General features: G+C 41.4%; 1 protein-coding gene across 4 annotated transcripts in view; it reads right to left on the bottom strand.

Moving 5' to 3' along the window:
* FAT3 (FAT atypical cadherin 3) overlaps positions 1–19,274 on the bottom strand; it is a 651,131-nt gene that overhangs the window by 232,199 nt on the left and 399,658 nt on the right. For 2 of the 4 annotated variants that reach the window (XM_069204015.1, XM_069204017.1), the window contains exons 6-7: positions 7,554–7,764; positions 6,162–6,230 (exon numbers count right to left, since the gene is read on the bottom strand). In XM_069204015.1, coding sequence (XP_069060116.1) covers positions 6,162–6,230; positions 7,554–7,764 — 280 coding nt within the window. The remainder of the gene's footprint in view (positions 1–6,161; positions 6,231–7,553; positions 7,765–19,274) is intronic. The other 2 variants (XM_069204016.1, XM_069204018.1) reach the window with 1 other exon arrangement.

Here is a 19,274-nt window from a genome sequence, read left to right as displayed (position 1 = left end):
AGTCTACAACTTAACAGAAGTCCGGCACCCACTTGGCCACATACCCAAGTGGGGGAGCATCACCAAGTGCAAGACGTTCTACCATCTAGACACTGCAGGAAAAATATCAGAGACCTCTGTACTCTAGAGCTCAGCCAACCTATGATGATTTTCAGTAGAAGTGTGCGCTGGTTTTGAATACCTGCTCCCTGTAAGTGATAAAAAGACCCCAATTGAAGAACCACTGTTTATGCTAAGGCATTAGGATTAATGTAATAAGGCCCACATCAAAGTCCAAACAGTGCTTAATTTGTAAAAATACAAGTGGCAGGCACAGGATAGTTCACGGTAGCCATCACTACTGACAGTTCCTTCCACACTGCTTCAGAACGACAGTGCCAACATTACCTACAAAATATCACACTTAAACAAGTGTGACATTTTGGACTATTGCAGACCATCCAAGTTGTAGGGATGGCCTAGAATTGAGAGTTTTCTCTTTTGTTAAACATTGCAATGCTAAACACTCATACAGAGTTCAAAAATGGGCCGAGGGCCATTATGTGGTACACTCTCAAAAAGAAGTGTTGGTGTTTAAAAGGAAATGCCGGTGCAAAGCATCAACAAAGATTGGCACACATTAAGGCTTGATTCCAAATCTGCTGCATCCCACACCAGGCAGTAATGACCAGCAAACTGGTGTAACTGGCCAAGAAAAACTGCCATCACAAAAGACAGCATGCCACACGGATCCTCAATATCTCCAGACAAGACAAGCATTTACAATGCAACGGGTCTTGCGTTTGCTCATGTTAGAGCTGATCGCGTTGTAAACTCCTAACCCGACTTTTCACCTATCGGGCAAAAGTGCATTTATGTACATAACCCGAAAAAGTGAAATTAACTATGTAAAGCGCTCGACTTCTGCCAAGCGAGATCGCGCTCGTAAATTAGAGAAAAAGAAGTCCACGAGCCCGATGGAAAACAGCGAGCCTCGCATGTTTTCTGTACTTGGTCACTGCGCTCGAGGAGGGCTAGCCACCGGAAAAGGCATGATGTATGCGTGCCTTCGACTAATGAAAGCAAGCAGATTCTATTAGGCAAGCCCACGAACCAATAAAATACAGTGACGTGAAGTTGACAGGGCTCCGAGCCCTTTTCTAAATACTAAAGCGTCTCGCTGCGATACGCATGCGCGAGCACATGCAACGCAGGACCAACCCTAAAAAATAAAATAGGGAAAATAGACGATTCTTTTGCATCCATGCACCCAGAATATAGAAAACCGTCCCAGCTGCCACATACAAGGCTTGCGATAAGCCTCTTGGATTTCATATCGATGCTGAAGACCTACCTGTTCAAAGGGAACATCATCAACAACTCATGAGGATACTTGCTTCTCCAGGGCCTTGTTCCCCCTTAATTTACAGAATCCGGATCACCCCATTCCCAATCTTTAAAATGCCTCACTTATATCCCGTTATGACTGCCTTAGAGGAATGTATGTATGTTTAGAGAATACATAACAGTTAACTGTATAATGTGGTCCAATATTGCCGTTGAGGGATTTTATGAACATCATCAACCACAAAGCCAAATGATTTTTACATGTCACCAGAACTTCGAAATTGCAATATAGCGCCATTTTATGCATGATACCTGTTACATATATATATTTTTTTAAATATAATGAATGTTTATTTTGGGGCAGTTAGCTACAAAAACCTGTTTTCTTCAAAGTGCAGCTAACGATGGGCACCTATTGGAATTAGAATATGTAGTCTTTGTTTACGTTTCTTGAACACATTGTTAGTACAATGATGATCAATGATTAGGATCAGTGTATTTAGGCAATTATGTGGCTGTAGCATTTACCGAGTAAATAGGATTTACTGAATTTGCCCCATAATCTATCCATAATTTGCCTCAAAAGTTTCAAAATTTGCAGATTTCACTATGAACATTGTTTCTGCCTCAAATGACTAAACATAATACTGACCAAATGCTGCATGAATTTCATTTTCACCGCATAATTTAGATAAAGTTGCTGCTTAGTTTGATCCTCCATGCTGCATAATCCTAGTAGCTCTAATAATGTTAAAACTCGGCAGAACGGTTTAGGGGGTCGCCATTATCAAGACAAAAAGTTATTTCACAGGCAACCATGGACAAAAAAAAAATATATATAAATATACACACGTATTTGCATATATACTCATATCTGAGATGTGCTTATCAGACCTCAATAAGCAAAAATCACTGCACCGAGTCAAAGCAATTTATTTCAAACAGCTAGCGTTACAATTCATCACACTGTCCAAAAAAAACAGACTACGCTTAATAAACTCGCTTAAAAAAAACGAACACTATATTCTTCGCTACGGATATCACTTTTTCTGACATTTTTTCTCCTCTTGTCAATTTCATCTGAAGGACACAAGTGCCCACGAAGTAAAGCATCGTCAAAGCACCCAACGAAGTTATTATCTAAAATAGCCAAACACCAGTAGCTCACAAAAGAAAGTAAAATCCATAAATCTGTAAGGAACACGCACACAACCTTGGATTAAAGGATGTTTTGTCTTCGGGCATAGCAAGTGCTCGGAGCAGCTCTCATTATTCCAGCCCTTCTCTGCTTGAAATTACACGGTGGGAAACGCTGCAGCAGTTCTACCACATGGAATTACCGAGTGGGATTTTATTAGAATCACAGCTGTGAGACATCCTCATATCTTTATTTTTGTGTGTGTTGAAAACGCTCCGAGAAGCTACTTAAATTAACTGAAGTCTGTTATTAAATACCAGGTTGTTTATGTCTGAGATTCTGTGCTCAGTGACTATTCATTTGTAGCAGCAGAAGGCTGAGGCTTTTCATATCTAAAGTGTTTTAAAATAATGTCGATCTTCGAGCCCACTTTGTCAATCTTTGTCCCAAGTAGAGTGATCGTTGTTTTTTGGCCCATGGAGACACTATGATTTCTCACATATGTAATTGCAGCTCTTAGATATGTAGAGTAACCCCATCAAAACTCAAAGGGCCTGATTCACAAAAATAAACTTACGCTTTTGTGTAAGTTTACGATTGTTTGCTATTGATTGTATTTTGTGAGTAGAAACCTTACGACTGCGGAGTCTCCGTACATAAAAAGACAGGACTGTGCTATCTTTTTATGTGTGGAGACTCCACAGTCATAAAAACAATACTAGTGAAATACCTTTGTGAAAAGCAAACAACTGTAAACTTACACAAAAGTGTAAGTTTACCTTCATGAAACAGAACCAAAATAAAGACATCACGCATTAATGGTTACTTAAGTGCAGATAAGTAATAATTAAACTCAAAATAAAGTAGAATTAAGACATTCAGCATTCATTGTTGCTTAAGTTTAGATGAGCAATAATTTAAAACAAAATAAAGTAAAGACTTTCATCAGTAATTTTTGCTTAAGTGTAGTTGAGCAATAATTTAACTCAAAATAAAGCAAAGACTTTCAGAAGTGATTATTGCTTCAGTGTAGTTGAGCAATAAGTCAAATCAAAATAAAGACCCTTAGCCTTTATGGTCGCTTAAGTGTAGTAGAACCACAATTCATTTTCTTTAAAAGATTCATAAAACGCCCATAGTTAATGACTGACACTACTGCTCTCAATTTGTGTCTTATTTTGGAAATCTAACTATATACTGATCCAGGATAACATAACTGCTGTGAGGCAAGGTCACATATCCTGCACATGTATTCAGCTGATACCCAGTCAACAACTTATCATAATGGATGTACTTTGTGAAGGAGAGATGAACATTCAGTACATTTTTGTACACAGATTTTACAAACCTATTGTGCCTCTAGTGCACAACTGGTTCACCGATTGATGAAAAATAGATGTTTTCAAGTTCTATATCAAGTTATTGAATGTTTAAAACCTTTACCCTTTGGAGCACTATGAAATCTAACAATTATAAGCAAACGCTAATGTTATAATCTGCCCTAAGATTAGAAAACTGAAAACGTTTGTTCCATTTTTACAACTTGGTGGTAACTTGTACTTCCAACTGCTATGACACATTACATTGTTAACATTATTTAAACAGTGCAAACTTAATTATAGGGACATAAGTGTGGGTCATCGACATCAACAGAGTGAAATAACAACTGGTGCAATAATCCAGTTGGTAACATATGCAGAATCAGTTTGAACATTTAAAACCATTTATCCTTTTGTCTCTGGTCATATGAGAACATGAGTTCATACCTGAAGATTCATCTCACATCTGAAGTCTGCTAAAGGCAAACATTCTCCAACCAGACATGCCGTAGATGTGTAATAGCTCAATCCTTGCCTCATCATGGACCTATGTATGTTAAGGTGAGGGTCCAGAATGTGGTAGGACGCTGCCCTGCTGAACAAGTCCTCCTTCCCCCACCAGCCATTGTGGAACTCTAAAAGCTTACCTTAACTGTCGAAGAAAATGTGGCCCAAGCATCATATCAGAGCAATTAATATCCACCAGCAAAGAAATTAAAATATGCATTATCTATCCACTAACCTGAATTCACACTGGTGAGCAACACTTCCACAAGTTTTTTTAAATAATTAAGATTAGTTTGTATTCAGAAGGCTAATATGATGTGAATTGCATGTTTGGTGGTATTAGGAAATCTGGAAGGAGACCAGTTGATAAGAAAGTCTGGCAGAAGAAAGTTGTATTTTAGTGGATGGATAAATGCATTTGAGCCATACTATTGTGTTTTTTTTGGATACTCATTTTTCAACAGACGCTAATGTTGTCTGTACCTGCCAAGTACAAAAGCAGACTATTACCAAAAATAGGAGGCTTACCATTAGTCTATCAAGCTGTTGACATCACATGGAGTTTTTATTGCCTTTCTTTATTGTAATGTACATTTTGGAAAAACTTAAATATTTTTACAAGAAGAAAACGCTGTTTTTCGGAGACTATGATATATCTTATTAGTTGAATCAATGCGCGCGCAATGCTCACAGAAGAATGCGTGGTATGTACACTGCAAGAGTTGGGTTCACGCCGGTATTTTATTAAAACTAGTGAATTATTTTGAAAGGATTTACAAACTCCACAGAGCATCAGTTGTGGGTGCCACAATTCTAAGAAAACACATCAGCGGTTGAAGATACCCTCTACCCTTGAGCGGGTTGCGCGGCTGCAGAAGCATACAGGGCGAACCATGTGCCTATCAAAGGCCCATCTAAGCAGCGGAAACTGTTTCATTAAAAAGAACATGTCAAGAATTACAGAGCACTCACACCTGATCTCTGCAAGCAAATATTACATGCAGCTAAAATTTCCCAGAAGGCAAGCACTATTTTATTTTCATTATTTCAAGTACACTGACACAACATCTTATGTGAATAGCGCGAAAATGAGAGAAAAAAGAGCAAAGGACAGATGTTAGGGCATGCATGGCAAGGGATATATCAGAAGTGAATGTAAAAGAAACATACACATGTACACAATGCAGTTCAAAGCAGTTCATGGTTAATGGTGATAAACATTGGCGCACATTTAAACGACATGCGACATAGATTATGCCAAGATGGATTCCAATAGCTAATGTGGTCCAGCTACCTTTCCCACTCAATATTTTTAGTTCTGGTATAAGTGTTATAGTGGGGTAGCATAAAACAGGAGGACAGTGCACAGCTGTGAATATGAAGTAATTCTTTTCAACCATATGTGTTGTGATTCTATGCATATGTACTTATATTATATTAATATATTATATTGTATTATTTTACATTTTACACATTATATATCTAGCAATAGAATCTGATATGAAACATATTGTAGCATATTACATTATATTATATTATATTACATTATATTATATTATATTATATTATATTATGCTACATTTTACATATGATATATTAGAAAATATCTAACATGGAATATATTATATTATTATATTATATCATATTATATTATATTGTATTATATTATATTATATTATGTTACGGTTTGCATATTATGTATCTAGCAATAGAATATTATGTGATATTATATGATATGATATTACATATATGCTGCATGTATGTATATAAATATGATGGAAAGGATTCATGCTACGCCTTGTAACTACCATTTGTGAACATGTGATTTCATTTGCTTTCAGGAAAAAAAATATGGTTTGCGCGAAGGGTACCTTCAGAGGAACAGTTCTGCCCACAAACTGTCTGTAGAATATAGAACATCTCTCGAGCATGCTTGCCACCTTCAAGCAGTGCAGTCAGGAGCAGAAAGAGAACGGAAAGCAGAAAGGGTCAAGAAAGGAGAGCACTGCGGTACAGCAAGTTAACATACAAAAGAAAATGCCTTCGGAAAGGAGATTAGTGAAGTTTAGCACTAGAATTTAAATGACAAACAAGAAATAATTAATTGAAGAAGACAGCATAGAAAAAAACAAAGAATTTTTAATTGCAATGAAAGCTCGGGGTGTTCATTATGTACTTCAGTGTATTCGTCGCTGGTTTTGTTATTCTTGTTAACGCATTCAAATGAAATGGACTAATGCTATGAGGACTCAAGGGCAGTAATAACATAGCGCTTTGCTTTGTATTCCAACAAAATAACAACAGACATTCATACATGATGACCTCTAAACAGCAAGTTTTCATGGAAATCTTTGGAAATTCCTCATCTAACCAACTGCACTGGTGCTAAATATCCAGGGGCAGACGTACTAGCATTTCACGCAACGCAGCAACACAACTTGCTGCGCTGCGTGAAATGGGACACAGCAGAATTGCGTGATATTTACTAAGCTATGGCATTTTCTGCTACCTCCAAGCGCTAGCACACTGTGTGCTGCCTGGTGCCAACTCAGGCATCCTTGCACCATGCTGCAAGGGTACCTGAGTTACGAACAGGATTATGTTTGTGAAGTAAGGGGCACCTTCCTTCACAAAAACAATCCTTAGAGGCATTTCTTCTTTCTATGTGTGATGGAGAATGCGGCATGCATTGAAAGAGGAACTAATGAGAAGAAATACATGTATTTCTCCTTGTTGCGCCAGTCAGGGAGGTGCAGCATTTTGACGCAATAGCAGGTTTACTGACCGTAGTAAATCTGAAATTGTATCTGAAGCCATGGGTGGAAGCGTGGAAATGCCCTTACTCCACCTTTGGAACACCTCCTTTCTGCAAGGTAACACAAGGCAGCGAAAACCACTGCCTTGCGTTACGTCGGAATTATTAAGCGATGCAGAGCCATGCAAGGTGGCTTGTATGGTTTAGTAAATCCCAAGTAAGGGCTTAGTTTGCTTTGCTCACTTTTTTTATGGAATGACTTTGCAAGCCCTTAGTAAATCTGTCCCTCAGTTTACATTTATCAATCTGTGTCTACACTTAAGCAGACATGGTTCTAAAAGCAGTGCTTAACAAAATGGCTGCCCCATCTCTTGCTTACATCTTGTTTACATTTCAGTATAGAGTCTTCCTTCCCCACATGCTATTGTTAACTTCCTTTACAACATTTACCTCTACCTTGGAAATGGCTGAGGGAGCACATTTCTATGCCTTTTGTAAATCAACTTACCTTCCACGTCAAACCACAGGGGGATGTTCGACGGCTGCACAGTGACCACTCCCACGATTTCCGTCACCTTGTCGCTTTCCATGACTGTAAAGTTGTAGAAAGGTTCATCAAACGTAAGTGTTACAGAGCTAGGAGGTGGTTTCTTGATCCACTCAATATGCAGGCGTGCCGAGGAAGACTTTTGTGGGCGTCCATTGTCCACCCCTTTTATCTAAATTCATCAAAACAAATTGAAGCGGCTTGAGGAAAGGTCAAAGTGTTTGATTCTACGTTAGAATGTGACCAATAGTTATGTCAATATTGAAAATCAAACAGGATAGCAGAGAATGTTATTTGTGAAGTAATACAGACAAAGAGAAAAACAAACAAAGCTGATGAATGCTTAAAATATTTTGTCAGTTACATTTCAATCTCATCAATATTATCCCTAACTGTGTGCAGATGTCCTTCATTCATCCATCTGAACAATCCTCCAACTCTGCTTGCTTTCAGGCTACACAACTGCAGCTCCCTTTTTCTGGGGGCTATGCAGGCATAGTATTTTATTAGTTTACAGATCTATTTTCAGTGTTTACGTTTTTTCTCATGTTCTTTTCACACACAACCTTGGCTCTGATTATGGCCTGTGCCAGCGAAGAAGGCAGAAATTGCTGAGTGGGCATTCCCATTACCAGCAGCCTTTGTGATCATAGGTGAATACTGCTCTCGTAATGCGGGTAGCTCTGCAGCTTTTGTGCAAGGTTTCTCCCAGTGACACCTCTGAACATTACTGGGGGATGTTACACCCTCCATTCCAGTTTCACCCACTGGCGGGGTACAACTATCATGAGCAGTAAGTGTGAGAGTAGAAAGTGTCTGGTTATCAGGATAACAGACTTTTTTACACTCTATTCTACTAAAATATTTTGCCAGTATCATCGGGAGAGGCAGCAGTAATTTGTTAACACGACTTACTAATAGTGCAAACAATATTTTCAATGTACCAGACAGAAATGATTGGGTGGAAAGAGATTACATAAAGTAATTCCTCTCTGCCCTGCGAGTAGGAAACACGCATTTGCAATGCAATGGGTCTCGTGTTTGCTCGAGTTAGAGGTATTAGCCTTGTAAATTCCTAACTGGACTCTTCTTGCCACACAAACTGAAAATAAAAAGTGAAACAGTTGACATAAGCGAGTCGATTCAAAGCGCCACAGCCACCATGAGCGTGAACGCGAAGGAGACACACAAAAGGAAAAAGAAGTTTGCTCGCAGTTAAAGTATCGGCAAATGTGCAATTATCCATGTAACAGAATCGATGGCCGAGGTGGTAACAAAACTGTCCTATAGAGGGACAAAAGTAAAGCTTTTAACAATGATAACAAAGGATTTTTGAAAGGCAAGCCCACGAACGGGTGATAGTAATGGGCATGCGGTGGGCGTGGTTAAAAGCCAAGCTTCATACCAACACGTTGGAAAAGGATCGCTTGTGCGCGGCTATGCTCGACCTAAAAAGGGCTAAGTGAATTTTTCATCTTCTAGGCTACTATTTATGCTTGGTGCTCCACAGGAGCCTCCCTGGTGAGTGATGGCCATCTCTATGCAGGCTCTGTCATTCATAACTGATTCGTAAAAGTGTTGTCCTGGGAGACTCTGGTCTGACTTGCATACGCCACACACAAGAAAAGCTGTACCACTGCTCATGGTATGCAGGTAGGGGGCATCCTTCAGCTGTGCATTTTTTCTATAATGGGTTGTTAACGTCTGCCTGACGTTAGGCATGGCCAGCACTGGGAAAACACTACTGCCCCCTTGAGGAACGTGACCCTGCCTGTCTAACCAACAAGGCACTCACTAAAAGGAATTAAGATTTCACCACCACTGATAGCACAGTCACACACAGCGTACTGGATAATGAGCACTGCTTTTCGCAAGAGGTGCCTGTAACACCAAACAGTAAAATAGAAATCTTATAAGCGCTTCGTTTTCCTTGTAGAAGCATACTTGTTCTGTCTGCAGTGAAAACAGATATTGGCAATGCCACAAAGAAGATGGGCAGACCTGACTGTTTGGTATATCATTCCTCTATGTCGCACATTGTGAAATTTGTAAATAGTGGCTTGCTAAAATATTTTCTTATGTCTATTTTAATTACTATTCTAGAAGTGCAGTTTCCCAAAATAAGTTCGCTTTGAGCACTGTCCTTTGCCGAAATTGTATTCGAAGTGGTAGTAACATTTGCAGAATAACCCTGGCAGCTGAAATGAGCACCACTTAATGGAGATCATAGGATGGAGCTGGCCGATTGAGGCATTAGAAGAACACTTGTGGCTTGAAGGATGAAAGGATGCATCTACCTTGAAGGTTTAATCAATTGCAATTAGTAGAAATGCAGGACAGCCTGGAAGCCCACGGTGCCAGTGTAGCGTGAATGTGAATGAGTTTTACATAAATTTCATCTGACACAATGCGATGTGGGCCCTGGTTTATTCAATGATGTGGCATTAGAGCAGTTTATCCTACCATGGAGCCATGAAGTAATTACCAAGCAGTTAGAACAAGCATTGTCAAGCCAATAGGTATGGCTTTAATATGCTGCACCCTACACGTTCACAGGTACTCTGCACACCCTGCATTTACATCGAAAGAGTCTTTTTGCATCTGGTGTACTGGGAATATGTGTGAGAAGCAAGTAAGAGTGACTGACAGATCTGGAGCGATGGATCAAGGGCACAACATAAAGTGCACGAGAAGAACAAAGCATGTGAGAAGGCACGTAGTGTTGAAGCCAAGAGCTGAGAAACTCAGAACAAGTGGCATTCGGTCTTAATCAAGATGTGCCTAGTCACTGGTAACCTGTGTAGGAAGTATAACGAATGTTACTTACCAGTAGGAGTAGGCTTGCAGCTTGCAGAGTTTTCTGGATTCACATGCTGTGCATTATTCCCCCATCTAGTGGTTGGGTCCAGAATTGCCTTTTTCTTTGCTGTGGGTATCATCGACCACCAAATGGTGGTTTGTCCATTCTCTCTGTGATGTCAGATGGCACCCGGACGTTCCTGTCTGTAGTTGCCATCTTCTGATTCTTTTTTCTTCTCTCTTTTTTTCTTTTGTATAGTTCCTCCCTATTCTCCTCTTACCCACCTTGTTGCATCATCTTCCATTTCCAGGGAGGTGGGCGGGTCGCATGTGAATTCAGAAAACTCTTCAAGCTGTAAAACTACTCCTAATGATAAGTAACCATTTTGTTTTGCAGCATGAATCCTTTTCTGGATTCACATGCTATACATTCCTTTATGTAGTGGTATCCTTTGCCGTGGGTTGGTTAGGATGAAATGCCAAAGTGTTAACAAACAGGTGTTGTATTACTTTTTGTCCTACCTGCGCCTCTTTGTTTATCTGAATGGCCACACAAAAATGTTTTGCAAAGGTGTGCAGTGACACCCATGTCGCTGCTGCACAGACTGCATCTATGGGTACGTTTGCCAGCATTGCCCCCTTTTTCCTTGTTTGTTGGTTCTTGCATGTGTGGGCACCATCATTCCTGCTCTACAACAACAAGTTTGTTTTGTTTCCACAATTTATCTTGAGATTATTCCTTTAGTTAATGGGGAACCCTTGGTTGCTTTGGCGAATGAGACAAACAACTGTTCTCCTTTACAAAACGTCTTTGTTTCTTGCAGATCTTACATTAAAGCCCTCTTTACATCCAAGGTTTGTAGGGCTCTTTTTGTCTGTGTCTTTGGCTCTTTGAAGGAAGATGGTAGTTGAATACTATGGTTGACATGAAAGTGGCTCACCACCCTGGGTAGAAACTATGGGTTAGTTCTGAGGACTACCTTGTCTTGTGTACCTGCAGGTATGGTTCCTGTATTGTTAGTGCTTGCAGCTCACTCACTCTGATGTGATTGCAATTAGGAAAACAATCTTCAGTGTCAGTGATTTAAGATTCATCTTGTGCATAGGTTTAAATGGCATTGTCATTAATTGTGTTAGCAAGATGTTTAAGTTCCACAATGTAGCTGCAATTGATCTAGGTGATGCAATCCTTTTTGCACTTTCTAAGAATTTCTTTCTGATGTGAAAAAAAACTGTTCCCTACAGTCCCCTGATATAGGCTACTATTGCTGCCAGGTGTACTTTTAACAAAGGGTAGGTGTCTAACAGGTGAGCGAGGTAAGTCAATACAGTTTCCTGTTTTGTCCTTGTCTCCATTGTTGTGTTATTTGTGCATGGGGGAATGTATCTGTTTCATTTGGCAGCATAACATTTTCTGATAGTAGCTTTCCTTGCTTCTTTAAGGATTTTCATTGTCTTGAGCAGCAATTGTAGATGCCCAAATTCTAAGTATTCAGCAGCCAGGCTGCTAGACTGAGGGTTGTTGGCTCCAGGTGGTACACACTCCCCTCCTGCAATGATAGCAAATCCTGATCTGCCTTGATTCCGATCATTTGTCGCCTGGACATCTCCACTGGGTCTAAGTACCAGGGCTATCTGCCTCACTATTGAGCTATGAGGATGAGGTTTGCCCTGGTGATTTGGCTTTTTCCATTACTTTTGGTATCAGGGGAATTGTGGGGAAAGCATATGCAAATCTCCCTAACCTGTTTACTGACAGGGCATTCTCTTCTGACTGGTGGTGTTAAAACCTAGAGGAAAAGTGTTTCAGTTTTGCATTTATGGCTGTTGCAAGAGGTTTATTGTTGGTCTCCCCCAGTCCTTGAATATTTCCTCCAGTGTTTCTTGTTTTAGTTCATGGGAGTTGATTTCTTGTCTACTCAGCCTGTCCGCCTTCATGCTCTGGTAGGTGGACCGTTTGTAGCGTTATTCTCCTTGCTATTGCCCATTTCCATATCGCTTGGGCTAGCTTGCTCAGTGAGAACAATTTGATGCCTCCCTGTTTGTTGAGAAAGAACATGGTTGTTGTGTTGTCTGTTTGCATTAGTACAGTCTTGCCTGTTATGTGTGCTTGGAAAGCCCTCAAGGCTAGGAAAACTGTGCTGTTCTACTGTCCCCAAATCTTCATGAGGCCTGTGTGTGCCCCTCATGCATCTGTTGGATGGTCACTGTTGGAGTTGGTATCCTGAATGGTCTCCATAAGGTCATGTCCTTTGATTTCCACCATTGTATTCCCCTTTGCATTCTTGCTATGACAACCACTAGATCCTCCCAACTCATGGTGGCTTGTGACAACTTGTTGCAGATCCATTACTGTAAGGGACACATGAGTAGTCTTGTGTAATATGAGTGGTGTTCCTGATGCCATCATGCCCATTAGTTTCATGACAGTCCGCATTGTCTGTTCTGTGATCGCTTTTACTTTCCGTGGTACTAGTTTTGCTTGTGCTGTCTTTGAGTTTAAGGTTTCTCCCAAGAACACTTTTACCTGTTTTGGTTGTGGTGATGACTGTTTGGGGTTTATTGTGAAGCCCAATCATTGCAGTGTGGAGATCACTTTTAGAATATCTGTGCCATTTTTGTTTTGCGATTGCCTTTACTAGCCAATTGTCCAAATATGGGTAGACATGGATGCCTTGTCTACTTAGGTGTGCTGCTACCACTGCGAGGCACTTTGTGAAAATCCTTGGTGCTGACTTTATGCCAAATGGTAGCACTCCGAACTGGTAATGTAACTTGTCTAGTAAATATCTGAGGTGTTTTTTGTGTTTTTGGTTCATGGCTATGTGTAGTTAAGCGTCCTTTAGATCTAAGGAGGCCATGTAATCTCCTTTCCTTAGGAGTGCTATTGCTCCTTAGAGAGTTGTCATCTTGAAGTGTTGTGTTCAAATGAATTTGTTTATGAATCTGAGGTCTAGTAATGGTCTCAGGGTTTTATCTTGTTTTGGGACAAGTAAATTAGGTGAGCAGTTTCCCTTGTTTACCTTTGGTGGAACTCTTTCTCTGGCTTTTGTAGAACTTCTTTGACTTCTTTCCTTAGCTGAATGATCTCCTGACCTTGAAGTCTCCTTGGCTTGGGGGGAATTTGTGGTGGCTTCTTGATATGTTTTATGCAGTATCCGTGATGTATTACTTCAAAACCCAGTTGTCTGAGATTATTGTTTCCCACTACTGGCGAAGTCGATTGTTGTTCCTCCCTCTCTGGAGGTCTGGTCTCTTACTCTTCCTCATCCACAAAGGAGCTGCCTAGCAGGGTGTTGCCACTGCTGGCAAGATGTTTGCTGCATGGCTTGGTGTGAGCTGCCCTGTGCCTGCTGTTGCTTTTGGCCGTTGTGAATGGTGCCCTGTTAGGGGGCCTTCTGGATGCTTCTCCTCCTCCTCTGAAGAAGCCCCTGAATTGTAGTGCCCCATTGCCTTTGCTGTCTTGTTATCTTTCTTGAGTTGTTGTAGGAACTCATCCACTGCCTGTCAAACAGGGCGTCCCCAGCGAAAGGCATGTTAATTATAGAGGCTTGTACCCCTTGCTCGAATCTAGACACTCCAGGCATTATCTGTCCACTTATAAGGTAACTTACTGATCACTAACTGGCTCGAGTGCTAAAACAGCAATGCCCCTATTTTGGTTTTTGTAGCAGCACAGAGCTTTTCATGATCAGCAAGGCTAAACCTGTAAGCCTTGCCAAGTCTTTTGCAATGTAAAACGATAACCCTACTTTCTATGTCACCAAATTTAAATATGAATACAGTCAGCCTACATGAGCATAAACATGACCATGTGGTTTCTGCCTAGGGAGAACCTTCAAATATTTTCAGAAGACCCAAAGCATACACTGACATGAACATAGTCTGTCTCTGAAGACAGTAATCATTTACTGTGGCCAGGCCTAAAAGGGACCTATGTACTAACCCCTTCTTATTGCATTTTCCTATGTAAAACCCCTTATTGTTATATTTTGCTCATTGTTAAAAATTGAAAGTTCCTTCCTATGGTGTTTGACATGGCATTCACAATGCAAACCCTATTTCGACTATATTTGACCGAGAGTTCACATTGTAAAACCCCTCGTTACTGCTCCTGTCAGAGAGTCTACAATGCAAAATCTGTTACTGTTGCATTTACCGGAGGATTCACAATGTAGAATACCTACCTATGGTGTTTGGCAAGGAGTTCACTATCCCTTCCTATTGTATTTGTCAGAGAGTTCACAGTGTAAAGCCACTTCCTAGGGTATTTAGCAAGTAGTTCAATGTAGTACCCCTTCCATTAATATCTGTCCGAGAGTTCACAATGTGTAACCCCTTATTGCTCTACTGGTCACAAACTATAGACCGCAAATGCATACTTCTTATTCATGCCTTAATGGCTTAAAATTAAATCATAAGGTATTTAAAAGGGAGCACATTTTCTAAAGAAGAATACTAAAAAGGGTTGGATCCACAACCAGAGAAAACAAGATCTTGACAAGTGAGATGTGAAAGCACTGCAACACATCCATAGATAGATAAAAGACAGAAGTCACACCTGAATTTAAAATTAGAGATGTGAATTATGGTGTTAATGTACATTTTTCAATTCCATGGAAAACGTTTTGCATCCGTTTAGCATCCGCAGTACCAGAACCAAAGAACCTGATGGCTAAGAATGCATTTCTACAGATGGCAAACATGTGATGAGACAATAAAATACATTATGAAGAAAAAACCCTGTCCTTTACCAATGCATAAGCAGTTTGTGTTGGAGAAGGTAAATAGTAAAGACACAGACATGGGATTCCTCATATCAATTGTGTCATGCTGCACTTCCAAGGGGTTGATGGACTGAGCCAACCCTGAGGTCTGCTGTGTAACAATTTGCCTGATTTATGTAAAAACCCACAACGCACCTTTAATTTTGTCACAATCAGCACGTAGCAATGGATGCATAGGTCTCTTAGCACTGCAGGTCAGAGTTAGGACAGATGCAGGTGTTGCCCTCACACCTAACAACTTCTGTGGCCAGTGCTGTGATACTGCATTTGGCATCAATAGCATTAGAGATGCCGTAACAACACAATGGGCAGATTTACAAGGCCCTAGCATCACTGAAGCATCACTTTTTGCAACGCTCTGGAGGCACTAGCCACTTCTCCCTATTTACAAGGAAGCATAACTCCACTTTTTGTGGCTTTATGCCTCGTTGTAGATATGGGGCCCTCCAACGCAGTTTTTGCACTTAAGAGGGGCATGCAATGGATTTTGTAGTGGGTGTTCCAATGCAACAACCATTGCTTTTGGCGCTGCTGCAGATTTACAAGAATTCATAAATCTGAGGCAGCGCCAAAATCTAATGATACCTCGGGGGTGGTGTTAGCATGGCACAACACAGGGGAATGCTTTTATTCCTCCACATTCTTTGCTTTTTCTATGTGTGCTGCATTCTGAAGCACACATAGAAGAAGCAAAGCGCCATGGATGATTGTTTATGTGCAGGAAGAACACCTTCCTGCACATAAACAATCACACCCCTCAACGCAGACCCCCTTGTACTATGATGCAAGAATGCCTGTGTTGGCACAGGCTGCTCAATTTAGCGGTGGCAAAAACGCATGGGTGCACTGTTTTCTTGTAAATACAGCACATCCCTGCATTTCAAAACTGGCGCAGCACGGTGCTGCTAATTTTGGCGCAGCACCTCCCTGCGCCAGTTTCTTGTAAATCTGGTCTAATGTCTCAAAGCTCAGTTTATGGGGACAGAGCCCCAGCATCATGATATGCAGACTCACGTGCATCTGCCCACAATGAAAGTGAGAGGGTGGGCTATCACTGAGAAGATTGACAGGATGAGGCCCTGGGCTGGTCTGACCGTCAAGCACCCAGAGCTTCATAATATCAGCACAATGCTGCTGATGTCCTTCTCAATGTCACTTAATTTAAAATACCGGGTTGTTCAGAAGGAAGCCCTGATGGCATCATGCTAAAGGGGTGTGTAAAAGTGTCTGGCTTCTGTACCTTCTCTGGAGTGAGATTAAGGCAGGAAGGCACTTATCATAAATGTATGGAAACTACATATCTGTCCTAAATGTCTGAAACATTTTGCTTCAGAATATCCAGATAGGGGGAGGGCGGCGCCTCAACGCCCTAACACAGGGTTCTGCAAAGTCGGTCCTGGAGAGCCAGGTCCATGCCAGGTTTTTAGCATATCCACATTTAGAAAAAAGATGTTTCAGAAATCTACATTTTTCTAAATGTGGATATACTAAAAATATGGCATGGACCAGGCTCTCCAGGACCGCCTTTGCAGAACCCTGCCCTAACAGATGTGCCACCCTTGAGAGCTGACTTTTTCAATATTAGAAGGTCTAGGCTAAGACCTAATGGAGAGTGCAGTAAAACTGATTGCAGTTTTGATCCACAGCAAGAAAAGCTGGCGACCACTACAGTTGGCTATAAAGCTACCAAGCCTCAAATATAAAATACCACGCTGATTTTGTAGAACCAATCTCTCTGGAATGCCTGCCCTTGCCGCGCTCCAATTGCATTTCATTAACACAGTTACTGCAACATCTTTCATTCTTGTCCGGACTCCTGCATTCGTCAGCGCAGACTCGGGCTGTTTATCCTGCGGACAGGCCTAATGAACTGCACTGACGTGCTAGTCAGCATGATCGCCCGCATTCTCATTTCATACTTTGTGTCATCTGTCACAGTGATTTCTCCAACCTAGGAGTGGGGCCCGGTGATGAGGGTGTTACTGTACTTATCACTTTCAAGGAAAGATCTAATGTACCAATTTACTGGAAATCCAGCAATAAAATGAACATGTCAAGGCTCTGGACAGTCAAGCGCCGGCAGTCTTACAATCCTAGCCCTATAAAAATTGTGCGGGCGTTGGATGAGGTTTTCCATTTGAAATAAACCAAATTCAGCAAAATAATGTTCACAGAACTGTTAGCTAGGAGGCTAAGCCAAAAAAACGCTAAAGATGAAGGAAATTGTTTTTAATAGTTCATAGTCTTGGGACAAAACATATATTTTGTCTAGAAATCTACAAATCTACTTCTAGACTCGAACAATAAATAAATCTCTCCAGCAGGCAGAGACACAGACGAAAGACACCCTGTGGCCAAGATTTAGTCTGCTAAAGCAACAGAGTGCAGCGTGAAAAATTGCCACATGCAGTGAGCATAGGAAGGAAAACCTGCACTGACCATCTGGCGCCATGTTCAGCTCTTACATAAACAATGGTCAGCACAGGATTAATGCCTTAGGTACACCCTCCACTAAAAAGTCGTAAGTAAGAACAACCACAGAAAGTAAGCTACGTAAGATGCGTGCATTTTTATAAAGAAGACATGCCAAGCCATCTTCTTCGAGCAAAATACTGCTTTGACCACTGTTTGCACATGATTTCACTCGGCGTTAGGCTTTGACACAATGGAGGGTCCCGCGGAGAGCAGACACAGTCTAGTCTCTCCACGGGATCATTCAGGACAGGAAATGACGTACAGGGGACGGGATTGGTGGAAGGGTACAGGATGGGTTTAAATAGTGGGAGGAAAAGGGGAACCAGCCTCTTCCCTGCCAGCCTGCATGCGTGGTGGGAAGTCTTTGGCCGCCCACCCTACATGAGAAGGGTGGAAGTTAAAGAGTTGGATTTTGAGGATAGGTAGGGTCTCTGGGGTGATCGCCAGTTAGGGCAGGTTGCAGTTGGGGTTTGGTGGCAGTAGATGGGGGAGGATGGAGAGTCAGATGCGGGCCTGGCCGCCCTTCCAGGGGGAAGAAAGAAGCAGGCAGGGGATGAAAGGAAAAGGGAAATGTGTAGGTGAATTGAAGTGGAAGATGAGTTAACAGGGGCATAGTGAAAGAATGAAGGAAGAGGAATGGGGAGAAGTTCAAAGGGTTGGGGGTTGTTGAAGTTAAGAGTTTTAATTTCAGTATATATATAATGTTATGAGTAACATGCAATCCTGTACTAAATAAATGGCCTTTTGCACTAAGTAAACCAGGGTGTCAGTGAAAGTGTCCCGAAGCGAGGACAGGCTCTTATAGTTGCTCTGGCTTTTCTTTTTTTTCTTGGGGGGGCATTTATATAGTGCGAACTCTCGACCCGAAGGTATTGGAGCACTTTACATTAGGTTACACAAAGACACATTCATTTTTTGGTAGGCACGGGGGAGATTAAGCGATTTGCTCAGAAACACAGGATTCTGCAAACCATAGGGGTTTTGCCCGTGTCCACACCCACCATGGACCTGTGAATGCATTTGCTGGGGATTGACCCGTGGTTGGGGTGAGTGCAAGATTTCGGCCATGGCAGCCACCAATTCGAGTTTCGATTTTGGGCAAGGGATGTCTTTGCACAGCACCAATTCTCCCACAGGAAGTGCAGTTTTCTCACCATGGGCATGGTCTTCTGAGGGTATGAATTTGAGGAAGGTTGTGTGGCATTTACAAGGCAAACCACGGTCAGCGCCTCCTGCCATGGAATGCAGTCACTATCCCCGACAGAATTGCAGGGCTTCAGTGGCCCAGCCCACCTAAGCTTTTTATTATCCCTGTTAACCTTTTCATACCTTGTGTGGAGTTTAGCTCATCCTATTCTCACCTTAGAAGGGCCCCTCTTAATATTGTGTTGGTCAGTAGGTACAATGATCATTATGTTTTCATACACAGTCAGCTATTCAACATGGAAGAGGTGCACTCCATTTGGATTAACCCCAAATCATCTGAAATGATGTCTGAAGAGTTTAGCCACAGTGCAGAGGAGGCACTCTTTAATCCTAACTTTGTTCTTCACTCAAGAACATTTATCAGTGATAAAAGTTAGAGTCTAGGTGGATATATTCCTCTCCCAATCATGTTTTT

The sequence above is a fragment of the Pleurodeles waltl genome, chromosome 8 (genome assembly GCF_031143425.1).
Source record: "Pleurodeles waltl isolate 20211129_DDA chromosome 8, aPleWal1.hap1.20221129, whole genome shotgun sequence".
NCBI classification, from domain to species: Eukaryota; Metazoa; Chordata; class Amphibia; order Caudata; family Salamandridae; genus Pleurodeles; species Pleurodeles waltl.
The sequence above is the reverse complement of the archived record's forward strand: the minus strand, read 5'-3'. Positions and strand labels throughout refer to the sequence as shown.